The sequence below is a fragment of the Mobula birostris genome, chromosome 10 (genome assembly GCF_030028105.1).
Source record: "Mobula birostris isolate sMobBir1 chromosome 10, sMobBir1.hap1, whole genome shotgun sequence".
In the NCBI taxonomy this organism is placed as follows: domain Eukaryota; kingdom Metazoa; phylum Chordata; class Chondrichthyes; order Myliobatiformes; family Myliobatidae; genus Mobula; species Mobula birostris.
Genome location: NC_092379.1, coordinates 73,135,025 through 73,160,963, shown reverse-complemented (window position 1 = coordinate 73,160,963; position 25,939 = coordinate 73,135,025). Strand labels below are relative to the sequence as shown.

General features: G+C 43.8%; 1 protein-coding gene across 1 annotated transcript; it reads left to right on the top strand.

The window, feature by feature from the left end:
- Positions 1 to 5,539: 5,539 nt before the first annotated feature.
- On the top strand, positions 5,540 to 24,856 carry LOC140203706 (cyclic nucleotide-gated channel alpha-2-like). The gene is made up of 6 exons (XM_072269749.1): positions 5,540 to 5,565; positions 7,153 to 7,257; positions 9,798 to 9,968; positions 15,273 to 15,377; positions 19,425 to 19,531; positions 23,466 to 24,856. The coding sequence occupies exons 2-6, from the start codon at positions 7,199 to 7,201 to the stop codon at positions 24,854 to 24,856; spliced, it is 1,833 nt and encodes a 610-aa protein (XP_072125850.1). The 5' UTR covers positions 5,540 to 5,565; positions 7,153 to 7,198.
- The last annotated feature ends 1,083 nt before the right edge of the window (positions 24,857 to 25,939 follow it).

Below are 25,939 nucleotides of genomic sequence, written 5' to 3'. Positions count from 1 at the left end.
TCACAGGTATTTCTGGGTAACTACTCTCTCTCCTGCTATGAAACTTCTGTACTCTGTATTGGCACATCTCTCTGCTTGGGGTTTCTGTTCATTTAGCACATTCTGTTTTGTGTTTGGGGGCCTAAGCAAGTCAAGCTGGGTACAAAGCTGTCTTTTCATCAGAGCAGTGCCTGGAGCCACTTTGGTGTAGTGTGAGGTGTGTTGTTGTATGTCAGCAAGGAAATGCTAAGATGCTGGCTGAGTGATCTACTTCCTACTCAAGTCTTGAGGCATTGTTTCATTTCTTGTAAAAGTCGTTCAGCAAGGTCATTCGTGGCTGGACGATATGGTGCTGCCTTGATATGCTGAGTACCATTTGCTTCCCTAAATCAGGGGTCCCCAACCTTTTTTGCACTGCGGACCGGTTTAATATTGACAATATTCTTGCAGACCGGTCGACCCGGGGCGGGGGTTGGGGGGGTAGGGTTGCTAATGGACAACAGTCAAATACGTTGGGTTTACCCTGAGAAAGACTACAATGACCATGAAGCCTTGCGCATGCATGTATGTGCCGATTTTTTTCTACAAATTGTTTTTGGCAATTCTGTTTGGGTGGGGTTGTTAATCACGACCGGAATATCGGTGATAAGTGACTAATACACTCAATTTCATTTCTAAAAGGGTTTATCTAACGAATTTAATATTAAACACACAGCGCATATTTTCATCGCATGAATATAGTGATAAGTCAATTATCAGGGGAGGACAGGGGAGCTTGAAGTAAGTGTTGAACGAACTTCCAGTAGAAGTGGTAGAGGCAGGTTCGATATTATCATTTAAAGAAAAACTGGATAGGTATATGGACAGGAAAGGAATGGAGGGTTATGGACTGAGTGCAGGTCGGTGGGACTAGGTGAGAATAGCATTCGGCATGGACTAGAAGGGCCGAGATGGCCTGTTTCCGTTCTGTAATTGTTATATGGTTATATAAGTCACTTATGAGTCAATAGCATCATAACATTTTAAGCAACGTTTGGATATTAAACACAGCACATATTTTCCCGGTATGAACATATAAAATCATTGCAACACACCAATATCGCTGAATCAGTGGGAGCCCTGGGCTTGTTTCACTGCAACAACACGGTCCTATCGAGGGGTGATGGGAGACAGCGATACTCGAAGGGGGTTCCTTATGTCCAGTCTATTCCACAATTTAGTTTTCGTTGCATTCATTGCAGAGGTATGTTGGAAATGGAAGCAACGTTTTCAGTGCTTTCGTGGCTATCTCAGGATATTCAGCCTTGACTTTGATCCAGAACGCCGGCAGGGATGTTATGTCAAACGTACTTTTCAGCCCGCTGTCATTTGCAAGCTCGAGGAGTTGATCTCCTTCCCGCACTGACATGGATGACACGTGGGTAATGACCTCGCGTGCGTTCAAGCTCAACAGTGGGCGTGACAGGGAATGAGGAAAGGTGCAGCTGACTCATATCGCCAAATCATATCATTTCCTCGCGGCCCGGTAGCGCATGCTTCGCGGCCCGGTGGTTGGGGACTGCTGCCCTAAATGTCTTGAACTCTTCGGACAGCAGTTATGGGCGATTGTCACAAGCTGTTGAAGAAGCTAAAGATAGAACATACTCCTCAATGCATTTTTCAGATGTAGTGCTCCTCATGATGGCAACCTTGGGTCATTTGCTGTGTGTATCCACAATGACCAAGAACATGTGCCCTTCTACGGATCCTGCAAAGTCCTCCTCCATGGTTCTTCAGGCCATTCCCATAGATGCAAAGGAGCAAGCTGAGGAACATTTCTTACTCGCTGACAACTGGGGCATGCGTTGGCCTTCTCTTCAATGGTTACATCCAGTCCTGTCCACCAGAAGTAACTGCATGCAGTTTACTCCATGCACACTATGCCACAGTGTCCCACATGTAGCTCGTCAAGCACTTGCTTTCTTAATGGGGGAGGAATGACAACACGGTAGCCCCATAGTAAACATCCTGCTTGGACTCTGAGCTCCTTCCTTCGAGCCTGGTAAGAGTTCAGTTCCATGGTAGCCTCTTCGTTCTATTCGTGAGTAATCATGTCCACCACTTTAGATAGGATAGAGTTTGTACCTCTGTGCTTCCAGACTTGTGCCACAGTTATCAGAGCTGTATGTACTTCTCTGAAGTAAAAGATCTCTTTTGCAGATGACTGTGGAGCGGTTACAGCTAAGAGATGTCTGGATAGTCCATTAGCATTCACATGGTGCTCGGACCTCCTGTACTTTATATTGTACTGATGTGCAGGTGGTAGCAGAGCCCAACGTTGCACTTAACCAGCAGCCGGGGAAGGAATGCCTGCATGTGGACCAAAATTTGACATCATGGCACGGGGTGACGATCGGTCAGCAGTGTAAGTTGTCGACCAAAAGGGAATTGGTGTCATTTCTTAACTCCAAGGACAATTGTGAGTGCTCCCCACTCAATCTGGGCATGGTGGCTCTCTGCCTTGTTTAATGCCTTTGATATGAAAGCAATGGGACACTCTCCACCCGACGGCATAATGTGTGAGATAACTGCCCCCTCACCATAGGGTGATGTGTCACTGGCTCATTGTATGGGCAATGATGGGTTGAAATGAGTGAGTACTCAGATTGAGACAAAACTGTTTTGGCTTTTTTTAAAAAGCCTCTTCACAGTGATCTGTGCATTGTCAGTGTGTTGACTCATTTAACACCTCATGAAGTAGTTTCAGCATGTTAGCTAGGCTAGGAAGAAACTTTGTGTAGTCCGGTAGTAGTCCTAGAAAAGACCTTTATTCTATGGTGATGGAGCCTCCATGATTGCCTTCACCTTTGATAGTGCACTGAGTTGTCGATCACAAAGCCAAAATACTCAATTGAAGGTTGAAAGAACTTGTCCTTCCAGACCCTTTGTCCACATTCCCTGAGTCCACCTTCTTCACATGTTTCTTTTCCTTTTTCCAAACGTCATTTTCTTTAATACAAAGATTTTGTTTGACTGTGACTTTTTATTTTGACAGTCAGATTCAACATGTCGGTTCTTGCCGCAGCTTTGGCAATCTAAATCCTTATACCAGCATTCATTTGCTAACACAATGATTGCCAAAAGGTGACTTATTCTTAAAGTCAGTTGGAGCCTTATGGATTTGGGAAGATGTGCTTAATCGCTGTGCTTCATTAGCCGCCATGTCCATGGAAACATTTATGTCAATTGCCTTCTGTATTGTTCGTCTGTCTTCTGTAAGCAAACGTTTCTGAATTGCCTCTCTACGCCGACCACATACGAGTCTATCACAAAACATGTCATTCAGTATCTCCCCAAAACTACTGTTCAGACAATTGCTTCAGCACCGACAGAAAATGTGAAATGGATTTAAGACCGTACTTCTCTCGATTCCTTTTATGAAAGGCCTCAACGCTGCCAACCGCATCTCTTCCATTTCATGCACGTCTACTCTTACCCCATCCTCCCGCCACCCTGCCAGGGATAGGGTTCCTCTTGTCCTCACCTACCATCCCACCAGCCTTTGTGCTCAGCCCATAATTCTCCCGAAACGTCTGCCATCTCCAGCAGGATCCCACCACCAAGCACATCTTTCCCTCCCCCCACTTTCTGCTTTCCACAGGGATGACTCCCTATACAACTCCCTCGTCCATTTGTCCTTCCTCACTGACCTCCCTCCTGGCACTTACCCTTGCAAGCAGGACAAGTGCCACATCTGCCCCTACACCTCCTCCCTCACTACCATACACTTCACCTGTGAGTCTGTTGGGGTATTATACTGTATTCGGTGCTCCAGGTGCGGCCTCCTGTATATCAGTGAGACCCAACGTAGATTGGGAGACTTTCGCTGAGCATCTATGCTCCGTCTGCCAGGACAAGCGGATCTTCCAGTGGCTACCCATTTTGATTCCACTTCCCATTCCCATTCCGATATGTCCATCCATGGCCTCCTCCACCGTAGGGATAAGGCCATGCTTAAGTTGAAGGAGCAACACCTTATATTCCATTTGTGTAGCCTCCAACCTGATGGAATGAACATTGATTTCTCAAACTTCCAGTAATGCCTCATTCCCTCTCCCATCCTTCACTGTCTCCCATCCCCTTTTCCCTCTCTCATGTTATCTCTCTGCCTGCCCATCGCCTCCCTCTGGTGCTCCTCCCCCCGCCCTTTTTATTTTCTTCCATGGCCTTCTGTCTCTTTCACCAATCAATCTCCCAGCTCTTTACTTCCTCCCTCCCCCTCCAGGTTTCACCGTTCACCCTGTGTTTCTCTCTCCCCTCCCCCACCTGTTGAATCTACTCCTCAGCTTTTCTTCTCCAGTCCTGCCGAAACATTGACTGCACTTTTCCCCACAGATGCTGCCTGGCCTGCTGAGTTCCTCCAGCATTTTGTGTGTGTTGCTTGGATTTCCAGCATCTGCAGATTTTCTCTTGTTTGCTGTCAGCAATAATCAATGGTTTAGGTGAATAGTGCTCCTTTAAGAATTTAACTTTGTCCTCAGTTGACTGATTGTCAGGCTTAATATGTTACACTTCTGACACCATGTTGTGTTCTTTATATTTTTATGTACTGTGGGTTACTAATAAAGAATCATATTCTGGAAGACATAGAACTTTTATTTACAGCAACAACCAAATGATGTTTTTACAGTAACATGTTCTTGATCATTCTATAATTTCTGCGCATGCTCAGAACTCCCTCCGATCACATTCTGACATGTCATATCACCACACTAAACTACATAATAAATTAAATGTTTTTGTACCCATCACAGTCAGAAAAGTTGGAACATAAACATCATCTGAAACTTGATTTGGGAGGGCAAAGTATTCAAATCTTTCAGCATATGAACTCCATTGCTCTGTTGTTTTGCCATACAGCCCCATGCTTCCAAACATTGTCGCCATTTTCAAACACAGTCATGTTCCAGAAAAGTTGCCTAGTCTTATCTGTCTGTCTGTCTGTCTCTCTCCTTCTCTTATTTGTTTCATTGAACTGTCCCGTTCTCGTTCTCTCCCCTCAGATTCTTCACTCACCACACTTACTGTGGCCACTTTCTCGTGGCGAGTGGCACACAGAGCAAAACAATAAATATCGGGTGAGGACTTATCACCTCATCACCAGTTGTTACGCTTGTGGCGCTGGGAAGCTGGGTGGTCGTGGATAACACACATGAGAGACGGAGAGGTGAGGACCAAACATGCTGCTGTTTATTTCACTTGTAAGCCTTCTACACAGAATTCCGGCTCACACTACGTTCAGTACACACACACACACAGAATCTTGATAGCAACCCGTAAGGGTCAAAATGTACATGCCTATATAGCAGTGGTTCTGAAAGTTGAAGATCTCATTCTTAACCAATGTTGTGTGACCTACAATGCTGTTTCATCCTTAAAAGTAGTAATGTATTGTCGATCCTGCTTCGATTTACAGTCACACTTGTGTCGTTTAAGGATGGCAAGACAAGTGGATCTCATAACTAGCAACAACCTGCCAACCAGTTGTCTGTCGGCGGAAACAGGAACCGGCGAAGACATGCAGAGTTGTCAGAGTGGAATCAGCAGGTCTGTACACTTTCACAATGATCAATACTTCTTACAGTTTATAAAAAAGATCTTTTTTAAATGTGGGAAAGTTTGAAGCCATTGTTGGAGGTGTATCAGGCTAATTTTAGGGATCAAACGGTTATCCTAACAAGAGAGGCCAGACAGTCTGGGTCTGTATTCCTTGTTGTTTAGAAGAATGAAGAATGAACTTATTCAACCACATCCTGTAAGATCATGAGGGAGTTTGTTACAGTAGCTGTTGTGATGTTTCAGACAAGCGGGAAAGTCATGAACAAGGGGACATCATTGCAAAGTAAGAAGCCGGTCATTCAAAACTTCTCCAGAGAGTGGCAAATGTCTGGAATTCTCTGCCCCTGAGGCTGGTGGAGCCCAGAGCATTAGAGATATTTAAGGCGGAGAAAGAACATAGAACATGGAATGGCAAGTTCAACCATCCAAAGAGTACCAATTCACACTTTTCTGGATTGACTCCCTCTCAGCCTAGTTATACGTCCTGTCAATAACCCACTATAACTTATGATAACCTCCAAGCTACAAAGTCACCTGCAAACTTAGTAACCCACCCTTCCACTTCCTCACTTAAGTCATCTCAAAATCACAAAGAGCGGGTGTTTCAGAACAGATCTGCGTGGAACTCCACTAGTTATGGATCTCCAAACAAAATATACTCCTTCTGCAACTACACCCTGCTCCTGTAGGCAAATAAATTCTAAATCCACACAGCAAAGTTTTCATGGATTCCAGGCCTCCTGACTTTCTGAATGACCCTACCATGGGGAACCTTGTTGAATGCCTTACTAAAATCCATACACTGTCCACCGCATCCACAGCTCTACCTTCATCAATCTGTTTTGGCACTTCCTCAAAAAAACCAATTAGGCGCATGAGACACAACCTACCCCCACACAAAGCCATGCTGACTATCCCTAACCAGACTATGCTTCTCCGAATGCTTATAAATCCTCTCTCTAAGAACCCTCCCCAATAGTTTGGCCACCACTGATGTAAGACTCATTGATTTACATTGAAGGTGAATGAGGTACTGGCACAGAAGAGGAATTGATCAGTCATCATGCAATTGAATGGCAGTAAAGGGCTGCAGGGACGGTGGCCTATTTGGCTCGCATTTTCTGATGCACTTGTGTACTTCAGTCTCTGAAACAAATACTGTAGCCATTTACCAGTTCAGGCCATTTTCTGGCTGCCACCGAAAAGGCTGTCCAAACGATCTGTACACCTTTGATGCTACTTGACCACGACAATAATTTCACTGGAACTGTACAAAACCAGGTCCTGATACAGTTCAAACCATGGGGAGGGCTGCATCTCCAGTTCAGATGGTGCTCGCAACTTATCCTGATCTCCACTGCCGGGCTGGAATGAGGTTGGCGTAGGCAAGATGTAGATGAACAAGGGTCAATAGAAACAGGCATCTATCAATTTTTCAGAGGGACCTTCTTGACTGATGAGCACTCTAGAATTTTGTCCCTTCCCGTACTGTGTAAGCCAGCAGCACACTAGAGTTAGGTTTGTTTGTTGCTGCAGCATCCAGGATTAGAACAGTATAACATCTCTCTGTTGAAGGTCTGCCTCTGATGATGCCAGTTCAGAGCTGCAAAGGGTGGCTGCAATGGACCACAGAGGAATGGGGTCGCGTAAGTCATTCCGAGGTCAAGGGGCACTGTCCAGGTAAGCGGTACAACAGATGGCACGTCATCCATGCATCCTGTGTGCACCCACACTCACACTCATAATCAACACCATAACCCCCTGATCTCAAGCTCACCATCTCCTAAGGCGTTTTGCACCCTCACACCCACTGTCACACCCTGATACATCCCACAGCTCTCATTCGCTCATCAAAACATCCGTACGTTGTCAGTCCCGTTTGCCATATTTGCATGTACACTTGTAGGGTGTACGCAGTGGGAATGCTGATGAACAGCACCGAATAGTCACTGAATGCGGCTCGACTCGGTGATGAAGAAGCCATATGACATGCTGTGTTTGTAGGTCAGGGCACGGAATATAAGAATTCCAATGTTATTTTATAACAATAGAACATGCTGGTTAGGCTTCATTAGGATGATGGGGAGCAAATGTGACCACCATACTATAGGAAGGATGAGACTGTGCTGGAGAGAGTGCAGATGAGATTCCCCAGGATTATTGCCTAGACTGGACGACTTTGCTTGTAAGGAGAGAATGGAAAGGATGATTTTTTTTTTCTTTGAAGTGAAGGAGGCCAAGGGATGACCTAATAGAGGTATGAAACTTGGAAAGGCTTAGGGAGAATACTTCGTAGGAATATTTTCCCAAAGTTGCGCATGTCTAAAACAAGAGGGCTTAGGGTTAAGATGAGGGAGACCACAATTTTAAAGGAGGTGGCGCTGCCAGACATGGTATATACAGACACGGTGTTAAAAAAGTGTTTAGACAAGCACTTGAAAGCACAGGCATAGAAGGATATTCCAATGTGAACAATTGGGATTAGTGTGGATAGGGATAATTGTTGTCATGGATTGAGTAGGCTAAAGCACCTCCTTCTGTGTTTTATGTCTCTATGACTCTGCTGGGTCATGTTGGATCTCTGCTTATTTTCTGATCCTTAGGGTTCTTCTGGGAGTCAGGAATGATAAGTAGTCTTAATTGAATTGAATTGACTTGATTTCTTATATCCTTCACATACATGAGGAGTAAAAATCTTTATGTTGCATCTCCATTGAAATGTGCCATGTGCAATCATAGTAATTTATAATAAATAGAACAGTCAATGTAATATAGAATACACTCAAATCAGTGTGAGTTCATCAGTCTGACGGCCTGGTGGAAGAAGCTGTCCCCGGAGCCTGTTGGTTCTTGCTTTTTGGTGCGGTACCATTTCCCAGATGGTAGGAGCTGGAATAGATTGTGATTGGGATGACTTGGGTCCCCAGTGATCCTTCTTACACACCTGTCCTTGTAAATATCCTGAATCATGGGAAGTTCACAACTACAGATGCACTGGGCTGTCTGCACCACTCTCTGCACAGCCCTGCAATTAAGGGAGGTACAGTTCCTATACCAGGCCGTGATGTAGCCAGTCAAGATGCTCTCAATTGTGCCCCTGTAGAAAGTTCTTAAGATCTGGGGGCCCACACCAAACTTCCTCAACCGTCTGAGGTGAAAGTGGTGCTGTTGTGCCTTTTTCATCACACAGCTGATGTGTACAGACCATGTGAGGTCCTCAGTGATGTGGATACCGAGGAACTTGAAGCTTTTCACCCTCTCAGCCCCAGATCCATTGATGTCAATAGGGGTTAGCCTGTCTCCATTCCTCCTGTAGTCCACAACCAACTCCCTTGTTTTTGTGACGTTGAGGGAGAGGTTGTTTTCTTGACACCACTGTGTCAGAGAGATGACTTCTTCCCTGTAGGCCACCTCGTTATTGTTTGAGATAAGGCCAATTCTAATGATTGTTTATTTTAGGGTACCAACAAGCACACAAATAGTAAGAAAACTGAATGAAGAGCTGAGAAACAATGTTGAGGTAAATGAATGGTGAAGAAAGCGAAGACAAAAAAAAAGATGGTGCCTCTGAAAAATATATCACTTTTATAGTTAATGATAGCACCGGCTGGTGGTGCAGTGGCATCAGCGCCGGACTTCAGAGCGAAGGCTCCAGAGTTCGAATCCAGCTGGCTCCCTTGCAGGCTTTCCATCCATGCTGGGTTGAGCATCGAGCTGGCAACTTGGCCTTGTAAAAATAAGAACGCCTGCTAAAAAACGCTGCCGTGACAGCGTCCTGATGACTCCACTTGGAGATAAGGGCTTTCTTCTTCTTAGTTAAGTTAAGGAAAATTCCATAGATAGGGATAAACTGGTTAATAGGCTACATAATTAAAACAATTACATCACGTGGATAATCTAATACTTAGCCAATGAAAAATGAGAAAGGTGATAAACTGTTAGTTTAGCAGCTATACCGCTTTCTGCCAGTGAGTAGGGATGAACCAGCACGTACTGTGAAAAATAAATGAGTTAATTATAAAGTACAAATCTTATAAATAGTATTATTTCTGACAGTAACTCTTTCTCCAGTGAGCACTCCTGTTGTTTTTCTCATTCTATCCAACACTTCTGCGGTGTTAAACTTCCTTTAGCACACAACCTATCCTACTCTCCCTCTCATGGCTACACCAGCAATTATTCACCATCTGACATTCAGTTTCCACCATATTTATTTTTAGGATAGTTCACCTGGTTGTCGTCCTGAGGGAATGGGCTCACAGAAGCCTTCATGACCAAGACAGGCGACCAGACTCTTTCCTGGAGCGGTTCCGAGGTCCAGTTTTGCGGGACGTGGCCAGCAGGGCGTGCAGCAGTCCAGTGCAGGATGATGGCCAGACAGAAAAGAAAAAGTAAGTCAAAAGTGCTGTGGCTTTGAAAGAAAAACAAGAAATATTGGAAATATTCTTCAGGTCAGGCAGCACCTGCGGGAGAGAAACAGGGGGAAGGTTGCAGGCTGATGAACTGGAAAGTTACATGATGTGATCTCAGCCTGAAACAGATACTGCCCGATGTGTTGAATATCCCCAGGATCATCTGCTTTTGTTTCAGTAGGAAAATATCCTTCATTTTAAATCCAGATAAAAATAGTATAATTTTTATTAGATATCAACTTTCTGGGTGTGTTGGATTTACAATGAGGCATGATGGTAATGCTCGTCAGTCGAAAGTTTTTAAGGCTGGAAAACCAAACCAGAAACAATAACTTGAATGTAACTAGTGCAGGTACCAGTGCAGTGCATTAAATAAATCTAGTATAAGCCTGTGAAATTGTTGTTGTATAGCCCAGTTGGTTTATTAACGCCCTTTAGGAAGGGAATGGTGGAGTGGTACAATAGATCTATTGTCTCATGGCCCCATCGATCCTGACACTGAGTGCTGTCAGTGTGGAATTTGAATGTTCTTCCTGTGTCCTACTCCCTCCCACACTCCAAAGCCATGTGGACTGGTTGGTTAATTGGTGGCTGTAAACTTCCCCGAGTGTAGATGTGGGTTAGAATCTCGGGGAGTTGGAAATGTTGGGAGAGTAGAAAAAAGGATTAATGTAGGAATGGTCAGCGAGGAATTGTTGGGCCAATCGGCCTTTATCTCTACTTTATCTCCCTGGGACTTAGGAAAGGAAACATTCAACCTTTCCACAGCTGGACCTGGGTATGATTTCAGACAGAAGACAACGAGGACACTCTTCTATAAAATGTAACATGGATCAGCTGATGCAAAGTTCAAGGGCAACTAGGAATATGTCATGAATATAGGGTCTGTCAGTAAAGAGAAGTTTGAGAGGAATACTGAGGTTAACTTTAGCTTTAGCGATTAGCTTTATTAACTGTATTTGTCACATGTACAATGAAACATCAAAACATACAATGAAATGCATTGTGTCCATCACGGACTAATACATCGCTCAGTGCGGCCTGCAAGGGTCACTGTGCTTCCAGTACCAACACAGCATGGCCACAACCTACTAACCATGACCGTAACCCGTACCTTTTTGGGATGTGTGAGGAAAGCAGAGCGCCCACATGTGATCATGGAAGAACGTTTGAACTCCTTACAGACAGTGGCAGGAATTCAAGTAGTGCAAAAGGAGAAAAAAAAGTAGTGAGGTAGTTTTCATGGGTTCAGTGTCCATTCAGAAATCAGATGGCAGAGGGGAAGGAGCTGTTCCTGAATCACCGCGTGTGTGCCCTCGGGTTACTGTAACTCATCCCTGATGGTAGCGATGAGAAAAGGGCATGCTCTGGGTGATGGGGCACCTTAGTGATGGATACCACCTTTCTGAGGCATCACTCCTTGAAGATGTCCTGGAATCTGGAGAGGCTAATGTCCATGATGAAGCTGACTGAGTTTGCAACTTCCTGCAGCTTATTTTGATCCTGTGCAGTGCCCCCCCCCTCATACTAGACCGTGATGCAGCCAGTGAGAATGCTGTCCACTGTACAGCTGTAGAAGTTTGCGAGTGTCTTTGAACGTGCCAAATCTCCTCAAACTCCGAATAAAGGATAGCTGCTTCCGTGCCTTCTTTGCAACTGAATCAATTATGTTGGGCCCAGGATAGATTTTCAGAGATGTTGGCACCCAGGAACTTGAAACTGCCCACGCTTTCCAGATCTGATCCCTTGATGAGGACTAGTGTGTGCTCCCTTGTCTTCCCCTTCCAGCCTAATTGGTCATCGCTGGTGCTGTAAAGCGCTATGTTAACCATTACATTACCACGTCACCCATTTGACTTCCAGATACCTACAATGGCCCCACACTGACACGGGTGGACAGTGATATCATGCATGTGTATGAAAGTATGTGGTCAATATATCACTAACTAAGTATATATGGATAGTGTGTGTATATGTGTGTGCGTATGTAATGAACATCATTTTAAAACTCATTATGTGTTCTTTCCTGATAAAATATGCATTCAGAGAGAAAGGGAGGCACTGCACGCATGCTGAAGGCCTCAAGAAAACACTTTTTAGAACAAGCACAGATGCAATACAGAAAGAAAAATAAATACCCACCGACAGCCAAATAATACTTATCAGCCCCTGAACGAGCTGATCTGCAGTCTGCTGACAAACTTCCATGCAGCCTCCCCTCGGTCTCTCTCTCTAACTCTGACTGGATACACTCTAAGCCTCTCAACTCTGGAGATGAGTTGTCCCTATCTTCTCCAACTCTTAGCACTAGCACTGTCATGCTCTGGCCTAAGACAAAGCTCCCCTCCTACACAAAAAAGTGTCCCTTTTTATACTCTTTAAGATTCCTTCAAAGCATAACATAATTACCACCCTAGTACTTTCCCAAACATTCCCGTGCATTTGGTACCTGCACCTGCACAATGATTTCACCTTCCCCACACAAATGTGCTTTTCACCATTATCCACTAATATGGCTGTAGATATGTACTCCTCTAACTTTCCCAAAAGAGTGCTGTGGACTGAACTGAACTAAACTGTGCCTTGACGTTTTATATTCAGTGTTTCTCACTTTTTTTTTTGCTGTTTGCATAATTTGTTTGTGTGTTGGGTGTATGATGTTTCTTTGAACAAGTTCCATGGTATTAGCAGGATCTCCCAGTGGCCACACATTTTAATTCCACATCCCATTCCCATTCTGACATGTCTATCCATGGCCTCTTCTACTGTAAAGATGAAGCCACACTCAGGTTGGAGGAACAACACCTTATATTCCATCTGGATAGCCTCCAACCTGATGGCATGAACATTGACTTCTCTAACTTCCGCTAATGCCCCACCTCCCCCTCGTACCCCATCCGTTATTTATTTATATACACACATTCTTTCTCTCTCCTTTTTCTCCCTCTGTTCCTCTCACTATACCCCTTGCCCATCCTCTGGGGTTTTCACCCCCCCCCTTTCTTTCTCCCTGGGCCTCCTGTCCCACGATCCTCTCATAACCCTTTTGCCAATCACCTGTCCAGCTCTTGGCTCCATCCCTCCCCCTCCTGTCTTCTCCTATCATTTTGGATCTCCCCCTTCCCCTCCCACTTTCAAATCTCTTACTAGCTCTTCTTTCAGTTAGTTCTGACGAAGGGTCTCGGCCTGAAATGTCGACTGTACCTCTTCCTAGAGATGCTGCCTGGCCTGCTGCGTTCACCAGCAACTTTGATGTGTGTTGCTTGAATTTCCAGCATCTGCAGAATTCCTCATGTTTCCATGGTGTTTCTTTGTTTCATGGCTCTCTGTGTGAAAAGGAATCTCAGGGTGGTATACTGCAAACATACTTTGACAATAAAATACCCTGACTTTGAATCTTTGACTGGTTCTCAAAACAAAGCACCTTCAAGATACCACCAGTTTGTCTTACAGATTTCTATTTATTTTGGCATATACCAAGGAGGAATCACATTTACTTTTTTCTTTACTGTGTAGTGTGTGAGAATACATAGAAGGAGTGTGTTTTCTTTTCTATGAATGAGAGTAGGAACAGTGATTTTATGTTTCTAAGAAGTCTTATTAGAATGTGTTCATTCATCACAGAATAGATGGAGAATACGTGGAGACTGTGTTTATTTGTCTGTGAATGAAAAATACCTGGTCAAACAGAACTATAGAAATGGCCCTCCAGCCCACCATCTCCAGGCCTATCTTTTTGCCTGTGTGCACTAATTCTGTTTGCCCACATTGGGACTGCATCCTTCTGTGCCTTGCCTATTCATCATACATTCAAGGTGGCACCAGCAAACAACATGACCAACAGCGACGTTCTGCTGACAGTTCACAAAGCTACTTCTTTTATTTCCTTTTCTTTCAAATATGACTCCATGACTAAACTGTGTGTGATTGGAACCCGTGACTTATATTTTGATGATGTGTTTTGGGGCCAGTTCAGCAATCTGGCGCTTTGCTGTCTCAGGAGATTGATGAGTTTTGGAGCAGAGTGCAGCCTGGAGGCCAGGTAGCCTGATCGACTCCATTGCTTCTCTAAGACTGAGGCATCAAGGGTGTGAGCCCTTGATCAACTCCTTTGCTTCTCTCCGACTGCGATGTCGAGGGTGCGAGCCCATAATCGACTTCATTGTTTCTTTCTGAGTGAGACATCGAGTAAGGGTTGAAGCCAATGAAGACGAGAGCAGAGGTCAGGCGGGTGTTCAGTGCCGTCTGCCAGCATTTGACCAGTCTTCCTCTCTCTTGCTATTTCCTGTTAGAGGAAAGTGCAGGAATCTTGGGATCCAGGTTGCCAGGATTAATCGGTGAGGCTGTGAACTCATTTTGTGCGACATTGCAGTTCATGTTGGACGTGTTACTGGATTCTGGTTACTCTTGTTTTTACTGTATTTTAGTGGTTTGACCAGGGCGATTGACCCGGACTGGGGTACTTTGGTGATTAATGACCCTGTGGCCTGCATTGGCTAGCAGCGCAGTGCTGAACTGAACCAAGCTGAATGCCACTGGTTTGGTGTTTGATATTCTGTGTGCTGTTTGGTCGCTTTTTGCCATTTGTGCAATGTGTTATTTTGTTTTACGTGTTGAGTGTTTGATGTTTCCTTGAACAGGGTCCATGGTATTTCTTTGTTTTGTGGCTGCCTGTAGGAGGGCGAATTTTAGGGTTTTATTCTGTATACACACTTTGATAATAAATGAACTTTGAATCTAAATGCCTCTTAAATGTTTATCTGATTCCACCAACTCCCTGGCAGCTTTTTCCAGATATCAACCACTCTCCGTGTAAAACAAAAGAAATTCAAAACTTCTCCCTCTCTCCTTTGTGTTTAACACCCAAACCACAGGAAATATATTCTGTTTTATGCTATATATAAGTCCCTCATATATTTCTCTAAGGTTTTTCCCTCATCTTCAATCACTTCAGAAAAAAAAACCCTATGTGCTCTGAACCTGATCAGTTGAGAACCCCTCTGCCTCCATAGATGTTGACTAACCTACTAAGTTTCTCCAGCAGTTTCTTTGGCCCCATGTGTTTATTTACCTCTGAATGAGAAGAAATGGATTATGTGTTAACATGTCATTGAATCAATTCAGATGGACAGAGAGTGTCCGTTACCTCTGAGTGAAAACATAGGTTATAATTCATATCTTTGGCTAGTGTTTGTTTAAATAATTACAATTGTACCTGTGTGCATTAATTAATACTTTTCTGCCTTAAGTTAATTTGACTGTCCACTGCCCTCACTTTTGTAGGAAGCATTCTGTGTTTGTGATTGACCCAGCAGCGGACTTCTATTACCGGTGGCTAGTCGTCACTTCCTTACCTGTTCTGTATAACTGGTGCTTTCTTCCTTGCAGGTAAGTCTTACTTGGGACTCAGTAATGTCATGTTACTGTGCTTTCTCCTTTGCATTCATTCAATGTGACACTTTCACCCACAGGTGAAAATTTGCATGGTTGCACAATTGAACTGGAAGAGATAAGATTGAAACAGGCCTGGCAGGTCAGTCTGGGTGTCTGTGAGGCACTGTGAACCATCAGCAGCATCAGAAATGTTCACCACTACGGTCTGTAACCCCACAGACTGACATTACCCTGTCTGAAACCTTACCTGCAATCTCTACTTTCAAATACTAAGAACAATGGTGCAGGGAACAATCCCCATCTGCACGATCTCTACCAATTTAGAACCCCTTCATGACCTGAGAATGTATTACCAGCCTTTTGTTGTCATTGGGTTTAAATCCCAAATCTCCCTCCCTGAACAGCACTTTGGGAGCACATGGAAGAAATAGAAAGAGGAGATGACTCTGTTGGAGTGCAGAGTCGTAGTTAATGCTTGGTAATTGTTAGGAAATACCATCGACTTGACTGTACGGATCTTCGTAGACAATGTTGTTCCTCTGCTCTTCAGCATTTTACCTAAATTTGCCATTGCTGCCCTCCCCAGAAGCAAGCGTCATTTCATTTCATGGCTGTGTAATGCTCCGCTATATTGGCTCGAGTATATCTAGGAGAAATCCCGCCCGGCGCCTGCCTGGACACTTCCCACTGGGTCGGTTGCTGTACCACTGCCACTGGAATCAATCCCAAACATCAATCATCAGCCAGCACTCACAGTACGTTTTACCACGTCCTCCCCGTCTCTCGTCCGACTGCCCGCCAAAAACCTTTGTTCCCAGTCATATGAGACAGCATTATCACCCCAGGAAATAATAACATGAATACCAATTGGCTAATAGCACCCTGCTATCTGTATTAACCCAAGCAAATGTCTAGCTGGAGACTTTCTCAGCATTTAACATAACATAGAAGCCATTCTAAATTTAACATACAAGAGACCCTGAACAGCTGCTATTATCATCTATAGAAATCTTTGAAATGAGGCACAAAATTCATCACTGTTTCCACTTTCTTTCCATTTATTACCACCAAATTAATAGGGCTGATCAACATAATCTTGGTTTTCTTAATTTTGAGCAACAAGCCCACTTTTGCACTTTCTTCTTTCACTTTGATTAGAAGCTTCCTCAGATCCTCCTCACTTTCAGCTATTTGAGTAGTGTCAAGTCTATGGTATCTCCAGCTGTGATGTACGGCTGTGAGAGCTGGACTATTAGTACGGCTGAATGCAAAAGAATCAACGCCTTTGAACTTGGATGCTGAAGGAAAGTGCTAAGAGTTCATTGGACAGCAAGAAGATCCAATAAGTCAATTCTTCAAGAAATACAGCCAGACTGCTCACTAGGAGGCTTGATTATGAGACAAAAGCTCAAATATTTTGGCCACATCATGAGAAGACAGGATTCCTTAGAGAAGACTCTCATGTTAGGTAAAACAGAAGGTAAAAGGAGAGGACGACAGAGGCTACGATGGATAGATTATATTGCTCAGACAATGTGTATGATCCTTGGGGGATCTTAGGGAGGCAGTTTCCAACAAGAAGGCTTGGTGTGCAGGAGTCCACAAGGTCATAGAGAGTCGGACTCGACTTAACCACAAAATTGTGAGGAAGCAGTCATTATCCATGAAAATTATGAATACAATGATGATGATTAGTAGCAGTCAACAATTTCCTGCCTCCCCTCCACCCCCCACCCCCCCTACAGATGCTGCTTGACCCTCCAAATGATTGTTGCTCCAGATTCCAGTATCTGCAGCCCACAGTGTCTCCACAGAAATGGGCCTCCACTCATCCATGCTGAGTGTAAAGCCTATCTATGCTAAACCCATTTGTCTGCATTAGGCCTATATCTTTCCTATCCAAGTACCAATCCAAATGCCATTCAAACATTGTAATTCTATCTGCCATTGCCAACTCCTTTGGCTCATTCCAGACACCAATCACCCTCCATGAGAAAAATGTGTTCCTCAGATTTCCTATAAATTCCTCCTCTCACATTAAACCTAGAAGAATTTGCCAGGACGATGCCTGGATTGGTGAATTAGAAGAGGTTAGATAGGCATGGATTGTTTTCCCTGGAGTGTCAGAGGCTGAGGAGATGACCTTGTAGACGTATATAAAGATCACAATGGCATAGGTAAAGTTGATAAACAGTCATTTTCCTAGGGTGGGAATGTCAGATACTAGACATGGGAGGTTTAAAGTGAAGAGATTAAAGTAGATTTGTGAAGCAAGTTTAAATTTGCTGACGACACCACTGTCATTGGCCAAATCAGTGGTGGTCACCAATCAACATACAGGAGGGAGATTGGAAATCTGACTGAGTGGTGCCACAATAGCAAGCTCATGCTCAATGTCAGCAAGACCAAGCAGCTGATTGACTTCAGGAGGAGGAAATCGGAGGCCCATGAGCCAGGCCTCATCAGCAGATCAAAGGTAGAGGGCATCAGGAACTTTAAATTCCTCAGTGCTATCATTTGAGAGGCTCTGTCCTGGGCCCAGTACCGAAGTGCAATTACGAAGAAAGCACGGCAGCGCCTCTACTTCCTTAAAAGTTTGCAAAGACTATTGACAATAATTTGACAAACTTGTATAGATGTGTGGTGGAGAGTACTGTATATTACTAGTTGTATCACAGCCTGACATGGAAACATCAATGCTCTTGAATGGAAAATCCTACAAAAATTAGTGGATAAGGCCTAGTCCATCATGGATAAAGCTCTCCCCACTACTGAACACATCTTCATGGAATGCTGTCACAGGAAAGCGGCATCCATCTTCAGGGCCATCCACCACGCAGGTCATGTTCCCTTCTCGCTGCTGCCATCAGGAACAAGGTACAGAAGCCTCAGGATTCACAGCAGTAGGTTCAGGAATAGTTATGACACCTCAACCATCAAGTTCTGGAACCAGTGGGGATAACTTCGCTTGCCCATCACTGAACTGTTCCACATCCTATGGACTCACTTTCAACCACACGTCATCTCACGTTCTCAATATTTATTGTTTTTTTCTCTGTTTTGTATTTGCATAGTTTGTTCTCTTTTGCACATTGGTTGTTTGTCCACCCTGTTGATGTGGTCTTTTACTGATTCTGTTGTTGTTATTGAACTTATTGAGTATGCCCACAAGAAAATGAATCTCAGGGCTGTATGTGGTGACATACGTATACTTTGATAACAAATTAACTTTGAACTTTGAAGTATTTTTCTACACAAAGAGTAGAGGGTACCTGGACTTGCTGCCAGGAGAGGAGGAAAAAACAGATATGAGAGCAATATTTTAGAGAGACACTTGAACAAGCTGGTAATAAAAGGATATAGACCATAGGCAAGCAGGTGTGATTAGTTTAATTTGTATAATATTCAGTGGAGATATCATGGGCCAAAGTGCCTGATTCTGTGCTGCACCTTCCTAGGTTTCTCTATTTCTATAAGAGTTCATGAACCTGCCCAAGTATCTATTAAATGTTGGTAGTGAATCTGCTTCCACCATTTCCTCTGGTACTTACTTACTGCTCATTATGCCTGCTAGACCCCTATTAAATCTCTCCCCTCTTACCTTAAACCCATGCCCTCTAGGTCTTGATTCCTCAGCCCTGTGAAAAAGCCTGCATTATTTAACAAGCACACCGCCTCATGGGAATTGCTAATCGATGACAACTCAGAAGGGTCATCCTGAAAGATGATGAGAGCCAATTTTCGTTGTCAGGAACATTGCACATAAACGAGGGAAAGGAGCTCACCAACACACCTCATGAGTCAGTTTCTGCCCTTTTGTGGCATAGTCTCCGGGTCCCAAATCAGCTTCAGATTGAGTAAATGGAAGCAAGTAGTCCTTGATCCTAAGAGAGTGCAACGCAGAGAAAGGCAATGATATATATATGCGTTGTTGACATGCGATTGTGTGCCTGTGTATACCTCTGCCTGTAACTGTGACAAGGTAACTAACTTAACTCTGAGTGCAATCAAATGTTGACCAACTTAGTTTCTCCTCCACAGGGCTTGCTTTGAAAAGCTGCAGGCAACTCATCTCAGCCTATGGTTAACAATAGACTACATCTCTGATGCCATTTATATTCTCGACGTCCTTGTCAGGCTCAGAACAGGTTAGTTCTTGGCTGGCCAGAAGTACTGCTGCTTTATAAACTGTGCCCAATGTTCCTTTATGAACTTTACCTGCTCACTGCCCTATCTCTTTACAAACTGTTTCTTCTTACTGCCCCTCCCTTCATAAACCACTTTTTCCTCAGCAACCTGACCCTTTAAAAGATTTTGTGATCTTTGCCCTCCTTTTAGATACTGAGGAATTATCCCAGAGGATGCTGTCTTTATCTTAAGGTGTACTTGGGAGTTTACTTTCATTGGTGAGTTTGGATGGATTCATGTTCATCAAGGCTGTTCTATTTTCAGCTTCGTTATAAACACACAACTCATCCTTCTCTACTTTTTTTTCTGGAATTTCCTCCGATTTTCTACCATTCAAATGCAGATTAGGGGCATTTTATAGCAAACATTTAACTCATCGATCTGAACTTTGGGATGTGGGAAGAAACCAGAGCATTAGGATGAAACCCATGCAATCACAGGGAGAACGTGCAAACTCCACACAGACAGCACCCGAGGTCGGGACTGTACCCAGGGATCTGGTGCTGTGAGCTAGCTGTTCTATCAGCTTCAGCACTGTGCCTCCCACTGGTCATTGTTGCTGAGCTCTTGGCAGAAACGTCTCTCTCATCTTCAGGGTGGAGGTCTTGCTCTGTACAATCTCCAGTGGCAAGAGAGCGATGACTCCTTCACAATCCTTTCACCTCTTGCATTCAGCAAGACGAAATTGACAATGTGTCAATGGTCATGGAGCATTGATATCAGCTGTCTCATAGTAAGGGGGCACCATGACTGTTTATATGGGAGTAGCTGTGGTAATTTGCAGTCTATTAATGATGTTGGGGATGTGGGTTATGGTGAGTGGGAAGGCAGTTTGGTCACTGAGCTCAAGTTTAATTAACCAATTCCAAGGCTCACCAACTGCTGCATTTGCCGGTTTTCTCCACGATGAACTCAGCCTTGGTAAGAAGTCAGAATAAAGGCGTGAGGAATCTTGTTTCAAATCATCGACCAGTTTAGGCCTTGCACTGGGTCCTAGCTTCATTTAATATCAATGGGGATTGTCGAGGTGTGAATGGAAATTTAAGTCACTTTATTGGATTTTAATTGTAATATTTATGTGTTTATTTGACTTCATTATTTTTTGTCTGGTTTGAAGGCCTCTGAATAGAGTCAGAGAGTCAGATTGCACAGAAATGGGCCCTTCAGCCCACCATATCGATTCTGACCTTTGCCCATCTACACTAATCCCATTTGCCTGCATTAGATTCGTATCCTTGCATGGGATGCCTATTCTAATGCCTGTCCAAATGCCTCTTAGGCATGGTGATTGTATCTGATTCCATCACCTTCTCCGGCACCACTTTCCAAATATCGACCACTGTGTGGAAACACTTCCCCTCAAACTTCGTTCAAAGCTCCTTCCTCTCAGCTTAATCTATACCCTCTTGTTTTTGATACTCTCTTACTGTAGGAAAAAGATACCAACTTTCTACCTAATTTATCCTTATCATAATTTTATATAACTGAGTCAGGTTACCCCTCACCCTCCTTTGCTCTGGAAAAACCAGCCCAGCCTATCCAGTCACTCCCCATAACTGATGACCTGCAGTCCAGGCAACGTCCTGGTGAATCTCCTCGGCACTCTCTCCAGTGCTACCATGTCCTTAATGCCAGAGAGTCTTATTTGTTGTAAATGGCAGAAACCTTGCATCTGACAAGTCTGGGGTGAAATTTTGTCGACTATCAAACTCATCATTTTTTGGGATGTCGGTGTCCTGGCTGTCAGATTTTTCTGGCCAGTTTTGGTAAGTACAGGCATGGAGAAGCAGAGATGGTGATTCCAGGTTTCAGTTCACAATGTCCAGCACTTTGTATTTTAGGGGTGGCAGTGGTAAGGTATCAGAGATGGTGGAATAGATTTATTATGGAATGTAAATAGCTAAGGCAAATGATTCTAGGTGGTTGACTGGTGATGATACAATTCAGAAAGGATGTTGTAAACATGAAAAAAAAAACAGAAATTGCTGGAAAAAGTCAGCAGGTCAGACAGCAACTTTCCAGTTCTGACAAAGGGTCAAAAATCCCAAACTTTGTTTCTTGTACACAGATGCTGCCTAACTTGATGTTTCTTTCCAGCATTTTCAGCTTTTTGTAATAAATCTGTAATTGTGAAATCGAGAGAGAGATCTTAGAGAGGATAGTGTGATCATCCTGACACTATAGATAGTGTCAACAGAGAGATATATCAGAGCAGGAACTGATAGAGGGAAGATTGTCAGATTCGGCTATAAAGCCATGCAGCCAAAGAACAAGCAACACACATCAAAGTTGCTGGTGAACACAGCAGGCCAGGCAGCATCTCTAGGAAGAGGTACAGTCGACGTTTCAGGCTGAGACCCTTTGTTGACTGTACCTCTTCCTAGAGATGCTGCCTGGCCTGCTGCGTTCACCAGCAACTTTGATGTGTGTTGCTTGAATTTCCAGCATCTGCAGAATTCCTGTTGTTTGAGCCAAAGAACAAGGTCAGTAGGTCGCCTCTCAACATTGCTCCACCACTTAGAAAGATCATGCTGATCGAACATTCCTCATCCATCTTCCTGCCTTTACTCCTTGATCCTTGATTCTTGCAACAAAAACAAATCCATCCATCTTTGAATATATTCAAGAATTCAATTTCCATAGCATAGAATTCCAAATTCTTCCTCTTCTTTGTTCTAAATAGACATCCCTTATTCTGCAACTGTGTCCTCTGGTCATGAATTCCCCCAGAATTTACCCAGTTAAGAGTATTTTTTTTGTTTGGAGGCCACCCCCCCCCCACCCCACCATTTTCTAGCTGCATTACTCTTCCTGATTACCCACAGCAACTGTTTGCCAGCATTTTAAATTTCATGAGGACCCGTATCTCCACCATGTCTCCAGTCAGCACATTCTGGACTTTAATCAATCTGTGTTGAGTGAACTTGGCCTTTTCTCCTTGGAGTGACAGAGGATGAGAGATGACCTGACAGAGGTGTACAAGATAATGAGAGGCATTGATCGTGTGGATAGTCAGAGGCTTTTCCCCAGGGATGAAATGGCTAGCATGAGAGGGCATAATTTTAAGGTGCTTGAAAGTAGGTACAGAGGAGATGTCAGGGGTAAGTTTTTTTAAGCAGAGAGTGGTGAGTGTGTGGAATGGGCTGCCAGTGGCAGCGGTGGAGGTGGAAACGATAGGGTCTTTTAAGAGACTCCTGGATGGATACATGGAGCTTTGAAAAATAGAGGGCTATGGGTAAGCCTAGGTCGCTCTAAGGCAAGGACATGTTCGGCACAGCTTTGTGGGCCAAAGGGCCTGTATTGTGCCCTCAAGTTTCCTATGCTTCTATGTTTCTATAGAAAAACTTACTCTTAGATCCTCTGTACCATTCCTACCTTTAACCTAAAACAATATTCACTAGTCTTAGGCACCCATGCCATGAGAAAAAAACAATGTTAGTATCTGTCTTAACTAACCCACTGATCATATTATATACCTCTATCAAGTCACTTCTCACCTGATTGACATGAAACATTAACTTGTTGGTGACTAAATAAGTAACCAAGAGGCAAAGGTCCAAAATCAAGTCACTGATCAAGGGGAAAATTGTAGAATTGTCAAGATCTCTAATGCTCTATCTGAAAGGTTTCCATCATAAAATAGAGGTAAATGATGAGGGCATTATAGATGATCAGAAACGGGGAGTCAGAAACAGTCTGAGCACTTGCTGCCAACTCATTCAAAAGGTCAGCACTGATATGGTGATACAAAATCCCTTCTATCCCAGAGGTCTCTCTAATTCTGTCCCTTAGACAGTGAAATTTGAATGATATTACATTGCATGTTATTATCAATATCTGGACTGCCTTTACTTTTGTTTGAATTATAAACATTGCTTGTATGTTCATTGACAGGGTTCCTTGAACAGGGTCTGCTCGTCAAAGATTTGAAAAAGTTACAACACCATTGGATCAAAACTTTCCAGTTTAAGCTGGATGTAACTTCAATCCTTCCCACCGATCTGGGCTATGTGGTAGTGGGACTCAATTACCCAGAGCTACGATTCAATCGCCTCCTGAAATTTCCACGGCTCTTTGAGTTCTGCGATCGGACGGAAACCAGAACCAACTACCCGAATGCTTTTCGCATCAGTAACCTACTTCTGTATCTGCTGATCATCATTCACTGGAATGCCTGTATTTACTATGCCATTTCCAAATCCATCGGCTTTGGCACAGATAGCTGGGTTTATCCTAACATCTCTGATCCCCAGCACAGTTATCTGGCAAGGCAGTACATTTATTCCCTGTACTGGTCAACTCTCACCTTGACTACCATTGGGGAGATGCCAGCACCAGTTTCAGATATAGAGTTCCTGTTTGTGGTCTTTGACTTTCTGGTGGGAGTTCTTATCTTTGCCACAGTTGTGGGTAATGTGGGATCAATGATCTCGAACATGAATGCACCCCGGGCAAACTTCCAGGCGAGAGTGGACGCCATCAAGCACTACATGCAGTTCAGAAAGGTTAGCAAGGAAGTGGAGGCTCGGGTGATCAAGTGGTTTGATTACCTGTGGGTTAGCCAGAAGGCGGTCGACGAGGGTGAGATACTGAAAAATCTGCCGGATAAGCTGAAGGCTGAAATCGCCATCAATGTCCATCTGGAGACCCTCAAGAAGGTGCGCATCTTCCAGGACTGTGAGGCTGGCCTGTTGGTGGAGCTGGTGTTAAAGCTAAGACCGCAGCTTTTCAGCCCTGGAGATTACATTTGCCGCAAGGGAGATATAGGGAAGGAGATGTACATTATCAAGGAAGGGAGGCTGGCAGCAGTGGCTGATGATGGTGTGACTGAGTTCGCCAGGCTGGGTGCTGGAAGCTGCTTTGGAGAGATCAGCATCTTGGACATCAAGGGAAGTAAAACAGGAAACAGGAGAACAGCAAATATTCGGAGCATTGGGTACTCTGATCTCTTCTGCCTGTCCAAAGATGACTTAATGCAAGCATTAATAGAGTTTCCAGAGGCTAAGAAAGTTCTGGAAGAGCGAGGCAGGAATATTTTAATCAAAGAAGGGCTGCTGGATGAAGAATATATGGTAGTATTGGGAGAGAAAGGCTTAGAGGAAAAGATAGAGAGACTCGAATCAAATCTGGATGCCTTACAGACACGGTTTGCAAGGCTGTTAAATGAGTACAGCTCAACACAGCAGAAGTTAAAACAGAGGATTGCCACCATTGAAAGGAAAGTAAGGTTGATTGATAGTGGCTCAATATCTGATCATTCCGATGGTGTCTATGAGACAGAGTGAAGGAAGAGGGGGATCTTGTGTGGATGGGAGAGATGAAGAGCTGGTAGAAGCCAGGTTTGCTTTCAACAACAACTCAACATGAAGCATCTGAAGAAAAAAATCAATAAACCTGCTAACTTATGATACATAGTGTGATTGACTACCGTAAGTCTCAATTGAGAAACCAATAAAGACTCAACAATTTCTTATATAAAATATTCATTTTGTGTTTGGGTGGTGGGGTGGTGTTACCAAAGGAGTTGTAAGGCACTCCTGCCTGCAGGTCACCCTTGGGCAAGGTGTAGCACCTACTCAGCCCCGATCAGAGTCATGTGAAGCCATGGGAGCAGGTGCTGGATGGTTGTATGAGCAGCTGGTGCATATCACAAGTCCTAGACTACTAGTGCCAGGCAAACAATCTCTGTCTTGTAAAGACATTGACCAGAAGAACCACTTCTGTAGAAAAACTTGCCAAGAATAATCATGGTTGTGGATAGAGAAAAGAATAAGAACAACAGCATGAAGAGGGTCTTCCCCACAGGCAATGACCAGATTAAAGACAGATTGAAGATCATGATTGCCACGTCACATATTGGTGATGATGATATTTTGTCTATGGGCATAGGGATGTCCTGACTGACCTGTGAGACTTGATAAACTTCTTTATGTTAAATATAATGCTTTAGCATAGGTGATAGTGATAAGTGATTTAAGATGGTCTCAAATAACAGACGGGGAAGTAGTAGTGAGTTCAATTGCAAATTTATTGCCATAGGTCTACATACCCATGGTATATATACCATGAAAATTAGCTTCTTGCAGCAGTGGCACGGTACATCCCAAGCATGGTTAGTCTCTAAGTTTCCTCCACAGAGGTGGCTGAATGGTGAAATACATGTTTATTCCAATTTCTGACTGAATTCACTTTAATACAAGACAACAGGCTCAGGGATTGTAAAAGGAATGCAAATATAGATATTCAAAGGGAACCTGTATTGTAACCTTTCTACCATCTTTGTTCTAAAAAAGGACACAGAATCAACCGAAGTTTCCATAGATTTACCATTATACAATGGGGTGGTTTATGGATCTACGTGCCCGTCT